The sequence below is a fragment of the Dipodomys spectabilis genome, unplaced genomic scaffold, assembly GCF_019054845.1.
Source record: "Dipodomys spectabilis isolate Male_0828 unplaced genomic scaffold, ASM1905484v1 ptg000073l, whole genome shotgun sequence".
NCBI classification, from domain to species: domain Eukaryota; kingdom Metazoa; phylum Chordata; class Mammalia; order Rodentia; family Heteromyidae; genus Dipodomys; species Dipodomys spectabilis.
The window spans coordinates 822,893-836,862 of record NW_024870750.1 but is presented as its reverse complement, the minus strand read 5'-3'; the positions used below and the strand labels follow the sequence as shown (position 1 = coordinate 836,862).

General features: G+C 39.8%; 1 protein-coding gene across 1 annotated transcript in view; it reads left to right on the top strand.

Annotated features, from left to right (window-relative positions):
• Gch1 (GTP cyclohydrolase 1) overlaps positions 1–13,970 on the top strand; it is a 48,222-nt gene that overhangs the window by 24,463 nt on the left and 9,789 nt on the right. Inside the window, exon 3 of the mRNA XM_042682564.1 lies at positions 4,065–4,120. Within this exon, the coding sequence (XP_042538498.1) occupies positions 4,065–4,120 (56 nt within the window). The remainder of the gene's footprint in view (positions 1–4,064; positions 4,121–13,970) is intronic.

Below are 13,970 nucleotides of genomic sequence, written 5' to 3'. Positions count from 1 at the left end.
GTGGGGCTTGAACTCTGGGCCTGGGCGCTGTCCCTCAGCTCTTCAGCTCAAGGCTAGCACTCTACCACTTGAGCCACAGCGCCACTTCCGGCTTTTTTCTTTTTGCTTATGTTTAGTGCTGAGGAATCGAACCCAGGGCCTCATGCATGCAAGGCAAGTGCTCTACCACTGAGCCACCTTCCCAGCCCACAAATTTCAAATATCCCAAACATTTAGCATTATATTGAAATATTTACTCTATCAGCTTGACTACTCTGATAACTCCAAGGTAAGAAGCAGAAATGAAAACAAAGCAACAGATGGCCTCCCAGGCATTTTTTCCTATTAAATATCGTGGTAAAAGGTGAAGAGAATGAGGTCAAGGTAGCATCTTTGGGGATGATGTTCTGAAAATCTTTGCCCTTTATTTTGAGTGAATAAAGGGTGATCTAAGGCATATGTATGACATGAGCAGTCGTGATAGCAAGATTTCTTGGGTCAGAGGTTAAGGTATTAATCGATTGAATTTGATTCTATTGCTTTCCATATTAGGAAAAATGAGTTGAGTGCAAGCTAGATGGCACATTATTAACTTTGTAAGTATAATGAAATGTACCTTTGAAACATGTGGGTTTAGGACGAAGAGTTGTTTTCTTCTCCACCATTATATAATTTTATTTTGGCTATTAGTAAATTTCAAACAAAAGACTTGCAAGACATAGTATTGTGAGTACCCATATACTCATAGTTTAATTGAATAAATATTCATATTTGCTTTAATTTGTGTTAGAGTTCTATTTTTTCATTAAAAATAGAAGTCAAACATAGGAAAATACCCAAAGCACACAAAGATGTTTATTTTCACTGTTCTATGTTATTGCATTAAGTAGTGTATCACTGTTTATCTGTTCTTCTCCCAGTGGACATTTGCGCTATCCTGGTTGGGGTATTGCAAACAACACTGGTATCACTTGTCTCGTGGTAAACATATGCATGTGTTTCTGTGAATAACCTCTCTAGGCATGGGATTAAAAGATCCCAAGTTGGCTGGGCACTAGTGGCTCATGCCTGTCTCCTACCTACTCAAGAGATTAAGATCTGAGGATTGTGGTTCAAAGCTATTGGGGACAGGAAAGCAGTGAGACTATTATCTCCAATTAACCAGAAAACTGGAATTGGAACTGTGGTTCAAAGTGGTATAGTGCTAGCCTTGACCAAAAGAGCCCAGGGACAGTGCCAGACCCCAAGTTCAATCCCCATGACCGACAAAAGAAGCAGAAGCAGAAGCAAAAGAAATTCTACTACATTCACCTGTTTATACACCCAGCCATGTACTGGAGTTCTAACTCTTTCCCATTCTTGCACATTTCCAGCCTAAATTTTAATATTCAGCTGTAAGTATAGTGGTATCCCTTCTTTTTTGTGTGTGTGTGGGGTCTGGTCGTGGGGCCTGAACTCTGGGTCTGGGCGCTGTCCCTCAGCTCTTCAGCTCAAGGCTAGCACTCTACCACTTGAACTACAGCACCATTTCCGGCTTTTTTCTTTTTGCTTGTATGGTGCTGAGGAATCGAACCCAGGGCCTCATGCATGCCAGACAAGCGCTCTACCACTGAGCCAACTTCCCAGCCCGTGGTATTCCTTAAAGAAAACTTTTGTCATTGAAAAATTGTAACATATGTAACAATAAAATGGCTAATATAATAATCTCCCATGTTCATATCAGCCAGCTTCAAGAGTTATCATTAGTACAGGGCTAGTCATGTTATATCTCTTTCCTCATTGCATTAGGCTGAAGCACATCCCAGATATAGTCCATAGTTTCTCCTTATTTAAAAGATAAGGATTCCTTCCCAAGAAAACTCAGTTTGAAAATAAATTAGAATTGTCATTCAACATATTAATATAAAATATTATACTATAGACAAGATTATTTTTAATCACTATTAGCCCTGAAATATTGACTGGCCAACAACAGCAATTAATATTAATAGCATCATCAGTTAATTGGTAATCAATACAAGTGAATCAATACATTCTCTAAAATATTTTTATCTACAGTAGCATGACCACAAACAAAATTAAAAGTAAATTCTAAGTAGCATCTAATAACATGTATTTTGAGTTCTCCAGTTACTGCAAACATTTTCCATGGATTTATGAAGAAGCTAGTTAGGAGTCACTTTGTATTTTTGTTGGCATTTTGTGGTGTCTCCTGCATTACTGTTTTCTTCTAAAATAGCCCCTCCTCCCCCTATGGAAGAGACTAGGCCTGTTAATTCTGTGGCGTGCCTCACCTTCTGGATTTGTTCCTTCCAGCCTCTAGCTTTCCTAAAAGCTAGGTTTGATTTGAACCTTCACTATTTTAAGAATGAACATTTCTGACAGAAGCGTGCACAGGGGTGCCAAGGACTTCATAGTATACTACAGAAGAGGCATCCACAGTTAATGAAGGAACTTTTGGGCTCATCTCCGCCTTTTATTTGCTATAAGTGAAACAAATTCATCTTCTTTTTTCCAAGAGGATATGGAGAATTAGTACCCTGGCCTGGCATGGGTTGGACCCAAAGCATTTAGTCCTGTACTTAGCCTCTGGCTATTGCATCCTCCTACCTACTGTGATAATTACCTCTGCATTCATGTTCTTACTAGCTTTGCTTTTTAGTGGTGATTTATTTATTTTTTAGTGGCGATTTTCTAAAATGGACATTTAGATGTCTTAGGTCCTAAATAAAGACCAAAAATAGTATAAACTATAAGCATATTCTAGTTCTGCATAAATAAGCATGGCAATTTCAAGTGTATAGAAGAGTAACTTTTTTTTTGCTTTAAAGAAAGCTTTATTTACTACATACATCCTTAGAATGTATTGTAAATGGAGCAAGATCTAAAAAGCTTTCCCAATACAAAGCAGCTACAGATAACTATTTATATAGTTTGTTATAGAAGAGTAACTTATCTTTGTAACACCCAGTGTTCAGATGCTACTGTGTCTTCTCCTCCTGTCTTCTAGGAAGGTAATGAGGTAGAATTCTCAAACCGTTAAAACATAGCCGTAATGAAAAAAAAAATCTTTTGTTTGGGGACAAGAGAGAGGCAGGAGAGAGCAAGGGAAGAGGAGACATGATTCAAAAAGAATTGCACTCATTACTTGAATCATGTAACTGCAATACCTCTATATAGCCACTCTACAATAACAGCAAATAAAAAATTCACTAAATATTACATCAGTAATAGTATCAGTAAATATTATTATTGTTATCAGTAAATATTAGCTGAATGAATGAAGACTGTTTTATGTTGGCAATCATGATGAGAGAGATGTGTCTGTAATTTTATATCTGGTTCATTGATTGCCTATAAATGACCCTTTACTTAATTAGCCTTTTCCAGAGAGCTTATGTTTTTCATTCTTCGTATTTGGCTTAAAAGCAAGGTAACATCTACCTATTATTTAATGGTGCCTTTAAAGACTGTAGAAGTGACTTTGCCTTATAGTAGGTAGGTCATGTATAAAACTTGTCTCTTAGGGTGCATGTTCTGGCAGGTACAGCATTAGCTTGTGTTCATTGTCTTCCATCAGGATGATGGAGCTCTCCCAGCTCTCCTTTAGAAATGGGGCAGCCAACATAAAAGGATGTAGAGACCCTTGTGCAATAGCACTCTGCAGTGTGATTCCTAAGCACTGTGATGTGCAGAATGACAACATTTCTATTTACAGTTTATGCCATTAAATAAGACTCTCCCTTCTTTCTTGAGAATTTTTTCCTGTCTGTAGAGAAAACACTTTCACATTCATATCAAGAATTTAACTTTATTAGGGAATATCACAGCAACACTTTAAATCTGTCATTTGATTAATAGACTCATCCATCTATAATGTCCTTTTGCCATCTTTATGTAATTTAAAAATACTTCCGTAATTGCTTCATTTTTCTGTCTGAATGCCTCTGAATGTTTTAAAGATACATTGTCATGGAGATGAATTTACATGTAAGAATAGCATAGTTTCCCTGTATTTCCTTATTTTGCCATCAAAGATGTGCTGTGCCTTTATTGAGCTCATTGTTTCTATTTCCTCTTTGAAGGTTCATATTGGTTATCTTCCCAACAAGCAAGTCCTTGGCCTCAGCAAACTTGCAAGGTAAGTATAACCACATGGTATATAAACAGGTGTATACAATTGCTCCTCTTTTTTTTTTTGTTGGTCATGAGGTTTGAACTCTGGGCCTGTGCGCTGTCCCTGAGCTCTTCAGCTCAAGGTGAGCGCTCTACCACTTGAACCACAGCTCTACTTCAGGTTTTCTGGTTAATTGGAGAGAAGAGTCTCACGGACTTTCCTGTCTGGGCTGGCTTTGAACTGCGATCCTCTGATCTCAGCCTCCTGAGTAGTTAGGATTATAGGCGTGAGCCACGGGCACACAGCCAATGGCTCCTCTTTAGTGAGAGTTGTCTCACCAAGATTTCACTCTCCCTACAAGTGTGGCTGCCAATTGGAAGAAATTTTGCAAGTAAACATATATAGGTTCCAAAGGCAATCAGACTTAGAATCTAAGGCCTCACACACAAATGCTCCTCTCTTCCCATTCACCACTGCCTTGTCCCCTTGCTCTCCCCTCTCATCTTTGATGCCTCAGCTTGTAGAGCCTTCCTATACTAAAGATACAAGGCTTGGGGCTGGGAAGGTGGCTCAGTGGTAGAGCGCTTGCCTTGTATGCCTGAGTCCCTGGGTTCGATTCCTCAGCACCACATAAGCAAAAAGAAAAAAGGTGGAAGTGGCGCTGTGGCTCAAGTGGTAGAGCGCTAGCCTTGAGCTGAAGAGCTGAGGGACAGTGCCCAGGCCCAGAGTTCAGGCCCCACGACTGGACCGCCCCCCTCCCCCCAAAAAAAGACACGAGGCTTACCTCTAATCAAGGGGGTACTTAAAATAAGAGATAGAAGAGAGAACATAGGCAGGGGACTAATTGCAATACACAGTTTTCAGACTTGTTTTAGAAGTTGAAAAGGCATTTGTGTTTATGGAGAACACTTTCAAATACATTATTGGAAATCCTTTAGTGTTTAAATAGAATGTCATAATGATAAAAATAAGACCAGAAGACTGGAATTGACCTCACACACAGAGCAGGGCCAAGTCCTATTAAGACTTGTCTTTTGTCTCCAAAAACAGATAATGCTCCTTGGTGAATTGTACACCGCCTGAATACTTCAGCACATCTCTTCTATTCAAGGCTTCTTTCCACAGGGTGTCCTTAGCATATCTGTGAACTGAGCTGACATTAGAAGCTTTCCACATGCACTGATAGCTCTCTTCACTGCATTCTCACTAGTGCTAGAAAGGGCATGTAACAAGAATGCAGTTCCCAGTTCTATATGTGTGGGGATTCTCTCCAGTGTGTGAATCCTTTCATCTCTGTGGAGGGAATAACAAAAGGCTTTCCCACATTGCTTACACACATTGGAGGTCTTTTCACTGAGTTCATTCACTGTGAGTTCATTTCAGTCTCTGAAAGTCACACATAGAACTGAAGGCTTTCTCATATTGCTCACATCCATGGGCTTCTCTTCAGTGTGAGAGCTGGGATGTCTTAGAAACTGTAACCACTTAAGCCTTTCTCACATGCTTACTACACACATACAGGTTTATGTTCAGCCTGAGTCCTCTATGCTTCACCTTTATATGGCCTTTCTTTGTGTTCCTGGTACACATACTGACTGTGCACGGTGCGAACTCCAATGGGATGAATGACTACTGCAGACTTCTGCAGCCATTGGCTTTCATGTGGTTTTAACTCAGAAGTTCTCTTGTTCACCTTAGGATCTGGAGACCAGTTGGAGATTTCTCCACACTGACTATAATGAGGAGTGTGTCTTTATACTTCGCTTCTTAGCTTTCTCCTGGAATTTTTATAGCTACCTTCCATGTTCTGGTCTTCTGGATCTTTTCCATTTCCCAGGTGTTATGTGTTCTAGTGTCCTAAACAGGACTCCTGGAAGTCACAGAATGATGGAGATGAACCATTTGTCTGGTCTATTGGTGATGCTTTCCACTGAGTTTAAAATTTTATTTGTTTACTGAGCCTTTTATTTCCAAGATTTCATGTTTTTCTTTTTCAGAACCTCTATCTGCTGAGTTATTCAGTTTCCCATCCTGATCTTGAATTGGCATCTTTATTTCTTTTGTATGAGGTCACTGATCCTTTTGATTTCTTTATCTGGATTTTAGCCATCTGCAGTATCTTTGGATAGTTACTGAAGAGTTGTGAACTTCTGGGCATTCTTTTTTTTTTTTTGGTGGTGCTAGGGTTTTGAACTCAGAGCTATATGCTTGGTAAGCAGACATGATAGAGAGACAAGCCTTGAGGACGCTCCAGCATTTAAAGGAATCATGCTGCCTTTTTATATTTATGGGTCTTATTGTTGTTGTTTGTTTTTTGTGTCAGCTCTGTAGTCAAACTTAGGGCCCGGGTGGTATACCTGTGCTTCTTTGCTCAAGGCTAAGATTCAACCACTTAAGCTATAGCTCCACTTTCAGCTGTTTGGTGGTTATCTGGAGATATATGTTTCATGGACTTTCCTGCCATGGCTGGCTTTGAACCTCAATCCTCAGTTCTTACCCTTAAGCAGCTAGAATTACAGCTGTTCAAGTGTGTACCACTGGCACCCAGCCATACTTATGTATTTTAAGTTGTTGTTTATTCATTTGTTGGAACAAGTGTCTTTTTTTGTTTTATTCAAGAGTTCCTTTAGTAAGCAGACCACTCATATGGGCTCAATCCTTAGTACAAATCAGAGAGGAGAAAACAACGATCATAACAGCAACAATAAATATAAAAATACAAATAGAAATGAATTAGAGATATCACCAATAATCATAGGAAAAATATTAGAGATACTTTGCATATATGTATGAAAGTATCACAATGCACCTTGTTTTGTACAACTACTAAGTACTAAGAAAAATATTTTAGATAAAAAGAAAGCAAAAAATAATGTAGAATAAACTATGAAGTTAAATGTTAAAGCAACAGTAATGAATGAATGAAATAAAGGAAAAGACAAGGAAAGGGAAAAGTGAAGATACAAGATTAAGTAAAAGAAATGAAAGAACAAGAAGGATGTGAGAAAGAGGAAGAAAAAGAAGAGATGAGAGCCAAGTACCAGTAGTTCACTCATGTAATCCTAGCTTCTTTGGAGGCTGAGATCTGAGGATCACGGTTTGAAGCCAGCCTGGGCAGGAAAGTCCATGAGACTCTTATCTCCAATTAACTACTCAGAAAAAGCCAGAAATATTGCTGTGGCTCAAGTGGTAGAGAACTAACCTTGAACAAAGAAGCTCAGAGACAGTCCTCAAGCTCTGAATTCAAGCCTCAGGACTGGCGCAGATATATGCGAGAAAGAGGGCTGGGAAGGTGGCTCAGTGGTAGAGCGCTTGCCTTGCATGCATAAGGCCATGGGTTCAATTCTTCAGCACCACATAAGCAGAAAAAGCCCAAAGTCGTGCTGTGGCTCAAGAGCACTAGCCTTGAGCTGAAGAGCTGAAGGATAGCGCCTAGACCCAGAGTTCAGGCCCCACGATTGACAAAAGAAAAAGAAAGAATTGGGAAAACTTATTTCTGGGTCCTGTAGCATTGTAATCCAGGGATTGGGGAGGGGAACTTGGGGTGGGGAGTGTGTGGAAGTGAGTTATACCTGGAGTCCATCTTAGTTCCTACTGTTAAGGCTGATGCTGTATGCAGGTGGAGGGCTGGTCCAGGCTAGTCAAAGGACATTGTCACCTTCAGGGCCACATTCATTTTATGTTTCCCTTTGTATATCCAGAGCCGCTGCTTGCCCTGACAAACTTTATAGCCTATGGAACAGGTTCCTGCTGTCTCCAGAGGCTCCCCAGGTTGTGCACCCACATCCAAGCTGAGTTGTGTCCCCTGACTGCTTAAGAGAGTGGGGAGGGGCCAAGGAATGTGCTTAGAATGCATGAGGCCCTGGGTTTGGTTCCTTGGTACCACATACACAGTAAATAAATAAAATTAGTAAAAGAAAAGAAAAAAATAATCTTTCATTTAAAAAAAAGAGAAAAAGAAAACAGGGAAAACAAAAGGCACTGAGATCTGTGGAAGGCAAGAAGTAAGGGAGCCCAGAGCTCCTTCTGCTGGCCTCAGTGCCTTCAGATCTTACTGAGCACAAACCACCCTGTGGCAGAGAGGAAGCTGGGGAAATCCAGTGATACACCAGACCTGGGCACAGAGTTCTCAGTTGTGCCTGGCCCAAGCCAGGGAGGCAGCACTATGGCCAAGTTAATGCTGCGGCTCAGGACAGGAGCCGGGAGACATCAGTCCTTGCAGAAATCCTCAGGTCACTGGGCTTGGAGCCACTGACCACCATACTTTTGTAGCTTCAATTCCCAGTGATTTAAATTTATCAAGTCTGTGACTGACTCGCGCTCTTCCTGGCTGCCATTCAGACACTGACAGAGGGTTTCTAGACTCCTTAACTTATGACTGTTCTTTATTTTCAGATCCCGAAAGTAGCTCAATCTCAAACAATAGGTCCCCTCTCAAGATGGTACCTGGTTCTAACACTCCAAGATATAGAGAGGTATGGAATAGATTTTGTCTTCAGTATTGGCCTTGGCCTGCCATGTAGGAGTTGCTAAGATCTTGTCAGTGTCATTCCGCTGGGTTTTTTTCTTTTTTTTTTTTTTTGCCAGTGGGCTTTGAACTAGGACCTATCACTTGATGGGTAGACTCTACTGCCGAGGAATGCTCCAACCCTTATCTTTGCATTGGTTATTTTGAGATAGGGTCTTTTTTTGTTGTTCTTTGTTTTGTTTTTGTTTTTGCTTAGGCCATGACTGGACCAGAATTTGCCTATTTTGTATGTTCTATCATAGCTTGGATGATAGACACGAACTACCATGTCCTGATTTTCTATTGAGATGGAGTCTTATGATTTTTCCTCCTCCAGGCTGGTCTGGAACCATGATCCTCCTCATCTCATCGTCCTGCATAGCTGGGATGATGGCACATATCATTGTGTGTGGGTTTAGGCCCATGGATGACCTCAAATTATGATTCTTCTGATCTCAGCTTCTCAATTTACTACGATTATAGGCATGAGCCATCAGCACCAGACCTTGAATGGATTTAAGGCTTCCAAGAACTGTGGGCTTATTATTGCCAGTGTGTTATGACCAGGGCTTCCTGGCTTATCTATGGTTTTCCTCCAACAGTGAGGTTGGAGTTACTTTTCTCAATGTTACCTTTCTGTACCATCATGCTTTTCAGCTGTCCTGTCGCCTCTTTCCTAATTCCTAGTGAGTGCTCCTCCCCTCTCTCTCTTCAGAATGTAGTCTCTCCTTTGTTAGCCCAACTCTTCTTCTCTGTGGCTGCACATAAATAAGGAAGTTTCTTGTCTTCCATTTTACTCTGGAGGTACTGGTATCTGCTCTGAGCCTTGGTCTTATATGGACATCCCTCTCTAGAAGTTGTACTGTGATGGCCATGACTAATACTTCATGGGAAACCGACTCTAGAATGATTCAGTGAGCTTGTGGAGTAAATGATAGCTTAAGGGTAGAAGGGAACCATCTTGGTTATTTCTTTTCCCAGTGAAAGGAAAAGAACTCAGGTAATTACACTTTTCTGAAACATTTCAAAGGAGTTGGTTATTAGCATGATTTGTCCTTAAACTAATAGGATTAAGACTTGAGTATAAATGGAATGCCAGACTAAGGATTTTATCCAAGTGTTTATTTCATTTAAGAAGTAACAATATTTAGGGGATGGAGAGTAGTAAGAAATCTGTATGTCTTAGCAAAACTTCGCTGCTCACTTTCATCTTTTATATGAAGTTTGTTATATGCTTGCTTTTAAACGAATGACCTTTCTGTTCCAGCAAAGTCAAATATCAAACAGTAAAACCTTAAGTAGCAAGAAAATGCCAAAAGTGAGTTGATCTGTTTCAACTCAAGGAGAATTCAGAGTAAACTTAGTTTCAATGGAAATTCCTTTTGTCATTGCAAAGCTATCCAAAAAATGCATATTTTCTTGCCTTAGGACAAAATTATTATTATTATTAATCATTATCATTATTTGACAATACTGGCAGTGGAATTTAAAGGCCTCATGCTTGATAGACAAGTACTGTACCACTTGAGCCATGCCACACCCCCATTCCCAGTGTAATTCAACTCTGAATTTAACATTGTAGTATTCTAGGGTAACCATGGCTAGCTTGAGCTTTGAACCCCAGCCGTGGAAGAACTCTATGGTGTACCAGCTAACTGTGTTGGCTAGAGAAGACACAGTAGTACCCTTGAGGAGGGCACACACTAAGAGGTAGCAGATGCCACAGAAATTCCCACTATTAGGTACAAGTCCCTCTTTTTCATTCCTTAGCGTAAGAAAACAAAAAATGAAAAGTTAACTTTAGCACTCCATCCTGGAGTAGCCATGATATCAATGGCTTGGCAGAGTTGAAGAGATCCAGGGATGAAGGGATGAGTAGAATTTTAAATGAGGGAGAATTTCTTCTAGTATAGTTCGTGCCCAAGCAAAGGTAACTAAGAGAGTAAGAGCAAGGCAAATTGCAGTGGGTAAGGACTAGATTCATTGATGGAAGTAACAGATTTAGGAAAAGGTACATGGGAGATGGTTAAAAAAAAGATAGATTACAAAGGACACATTTTTTTTCAAAAAATTTCACAATTTTGATATTGTCAGAACATAATACATTAAGCAGTATATAACACACTATTGTTACTATAAAGTATATATATTCTTTCATAATATGTAGCATTTCTATAATACTGGGCTTCACTTTTTTAAATCTTGGCAAATAGGTAAGTGACACTGTTAGCTATTGTTTTTGTTTTGTTTTGTTTTCCGGTCGTGGGGCTTGAACTCTGGGCCTGAAGCTGTCCATGAGCTCTTCAACTCAAGGCAAGCGCTCTACCACTTAAGCTACAGTGCCACTTCCAGTTTTCTGGTTATTTATTGGAGATAAGAGTCTCATACACTTTCCTGTTTGGACTGGCTTTGAACTGCGATCCTCAGATCTCAGCCTCCTGAGTAGTTAGGATTGCAGGCATGAGCCACCGGTACCAAGTCAGCTATTGTTTCTATTTGAATTTCTTTTTTTTTTTTGTAATCCTGTTCTGGGATTAAAACTTATACATTCAAGGAAATCACTTCCACTGAACTAGTGTTCCAGCCAAACTTCAATTTCTATAATAGATTGAAGGTCAAGTTTTTCAGAATGTTCTTAATTTTCTATTGGGTTTCCTGATGATGATGATGATGATTATTTTTTGTTTTTTGGGTTTTTTTTTTTTTTTTTTGGTCAGTTGTGGGGCTTAAACTCTGGGCCTGGGTGCTGTCCCTCAGCTCTACAGCGCAAGGCTAGTGCTCTACCACTTGAGTCACAGCGCCACTTCCGGTTTTCTGGTGGTTAATTGGAGAGAAGAGTCTCACAGACTTTCCTGCCAGGGCTAGCTTTGAATTGCCATCCTCAGATCTCAGCCTCCTCAGTAGCTAGGATTACAGGCGTGAGCCCCTGGCGCCCAGTGTTTTGTGTTTTTTTTTTTTAGTAACAAATTTTTGTAGAGCTGGAAAGATAAAAAGTACCACCAGAGGCTTCCATCGCCTCTGACTTGCATGGGTTCTCCTCTGGAGATTTGATTTTGATACCATTTTTAATTATTACACATATTAGTTGTACAAATTAATGGGCGACATTGTGCATTGTATATATGCTTACACCTTACACTGATTGCAACTCTTTAACCCCCTATCTCCTCTATCCTTCTACATTCTAGTCTTTTTTTTCTTTTCTTTTCTTTTTTTTTTTTTTTTTTGCCAATCCTGGGGCTTGAACTCAGGGGCTAGGCTCTGTCCCTGAGCTTTTCTATGCTCAAGGCTAGTGCTGTACCACTTGAGCCACAGCACAACTGGCTTTTTCTAAGTAGTTTATTAAAGATAAAAGACTCAAAGTAGTTTATTAAAGATAAAAGACTCATAAACTTTTCTGCCTAGGCTGGCTTTGAACCCTCATCCTCAGATCTCAGCCCTCCAAGTAGCTAGGATTACAGATGTGAACCACTGGTCTCCAGACATTCTAGTCTTTTTCCTTTTTTTTTTTTTTTCCAGGGCTGAGGACCGAACCCAGGGCCTTGCGCGCGCCAGGTGGGTGCCCTTCCGCTGGGCTAAACCCTCAGCCCCTCTAGTCTTTTTTTTTTTTTTAATATTTTTTATTATCTTTAGGTAATTGCACAAGAGTTGCCGTTCACCAGATCAGCTATGAATACAGTGCATCTTGATCAATGTCACCCCTTTCAACATTCTCACCCACTCCTCTTCCCCTTCCCTTACTTACCTTATATAGAATTTTTTTGCATACATTCCAGTCTTTTGTTTTTAGTTTCCACATATAAGAGAATAAATATATAATACATGCCCTTCCTTATCTGGCTTATTTTGCTTAACACATTGTTTTCCAGTTCCCCTCATTTTCCTGAAAATGACAAGCTTTCAGACTTTATGGCTGAATAATACTTCCATATATATATATATATATATATATATATATATACATATATATATATATACATATATACACACACACATATATATACATATATATATATGACACATTTTATTAATCCATTCACCTGTAGATGGGCACCTTGGCTGAATTTGGCTACTGTGAACAGTGCTTCCCTACACATGGATGTGCAGATATCTCTGTTGTATGCTAACTTCATTTCCTTTGGGCAGACAGGATGATATAGTAGTTCTCCTTCTAGTTTTTTGAAGAACCTCCATACTGGTTTCCATAGTAATTGTACTAATTTGCAATTCAGCCAGCGTCTCCAGTAAGCATCTCCAGTAACCCTCCCAACGTTTATTGTTGCTTGTTTTCCTGATGATGGCCAATCTGACTGGGGTGAGCTGGCATCTCAATGTAGTTTTGAGTTCCATTTTCCTGGTGGGTAAGGATATTGTTTCTTATCTTGTAATCAGTGATTTGCACACATTCTCTGAATGTTAACATCTATGTCAAGAGGTTACCTGGAATTTTTTCCCAACCTATCATTTGTCTTTTGATTTTGGTTTATAGAATTGTTTTTGCCATAAAGAAATTTAAAACTTTTCTGAGGTTGCAGATTTATTTTTTGTCTGTTTAGAGGTATAATGCTTTATTTTACCACTTAAATCTTTGTTCCCCTGGGAAGCATTTTGGCCCAGGATTGCCGTTATCCATCACTGCTGTTGGCCCTCACTGTCTTCTACAGTAGCCTCTTCTGTGCCCGTTCAGCTGGCTTGCTGCCCTTACTGCCACTCTGTGTTGGGTGGGTCTTCCTCCCAACTCCTCTGTTCCTCTAACTTTTTACAGTTTTTAAATTTGCTCTCGGATGCTAATGAAATATTATTTTTCAATATGAATTTAACCATGAACTCTCTTTGTGGCACTCTATTTTTTTCTAATTTTATGTTTTCAAATACTAGGGTTTGAACTTGGGGCCTCATGCTTCCTAGGCTGGCACTCTATCCACCTCTCCATGGCTTTTAAGATGAAGCTGAGACGCCTTAGAATTTTTATTTATTTTTATTTTTTATTTTTGTCGGTCATGGGGCTTGAACTCTGGGCCTGGGCACTGTCCCTCAGCATTTCAGCTCAAGGCAAGCGCTCTACCACTTCCTACAGCGCCACTTCCAGTTCCCTGGTGGTTTATTGGAGATAAGAGTTTCACGGACTTTCCTGCCCAGGCTGGCTTTGAATCACAATCCTCAGATCTCAGCCTCCTCAGTAGCTAGGATTACAGGCATGAACCACCAGTGCCTGGCTCCTTAGAATATTTTTTAAACCCCTAAAGAATAGAAATCACAAGTATAAAAAGTTGGTCTTATATCACAGATTGCATCTAATTGAGATGGTACATTTTAATATCTAGGAATGAGAGGAAATATAATGAAAACCTTTTAAGTTCTGAGCAC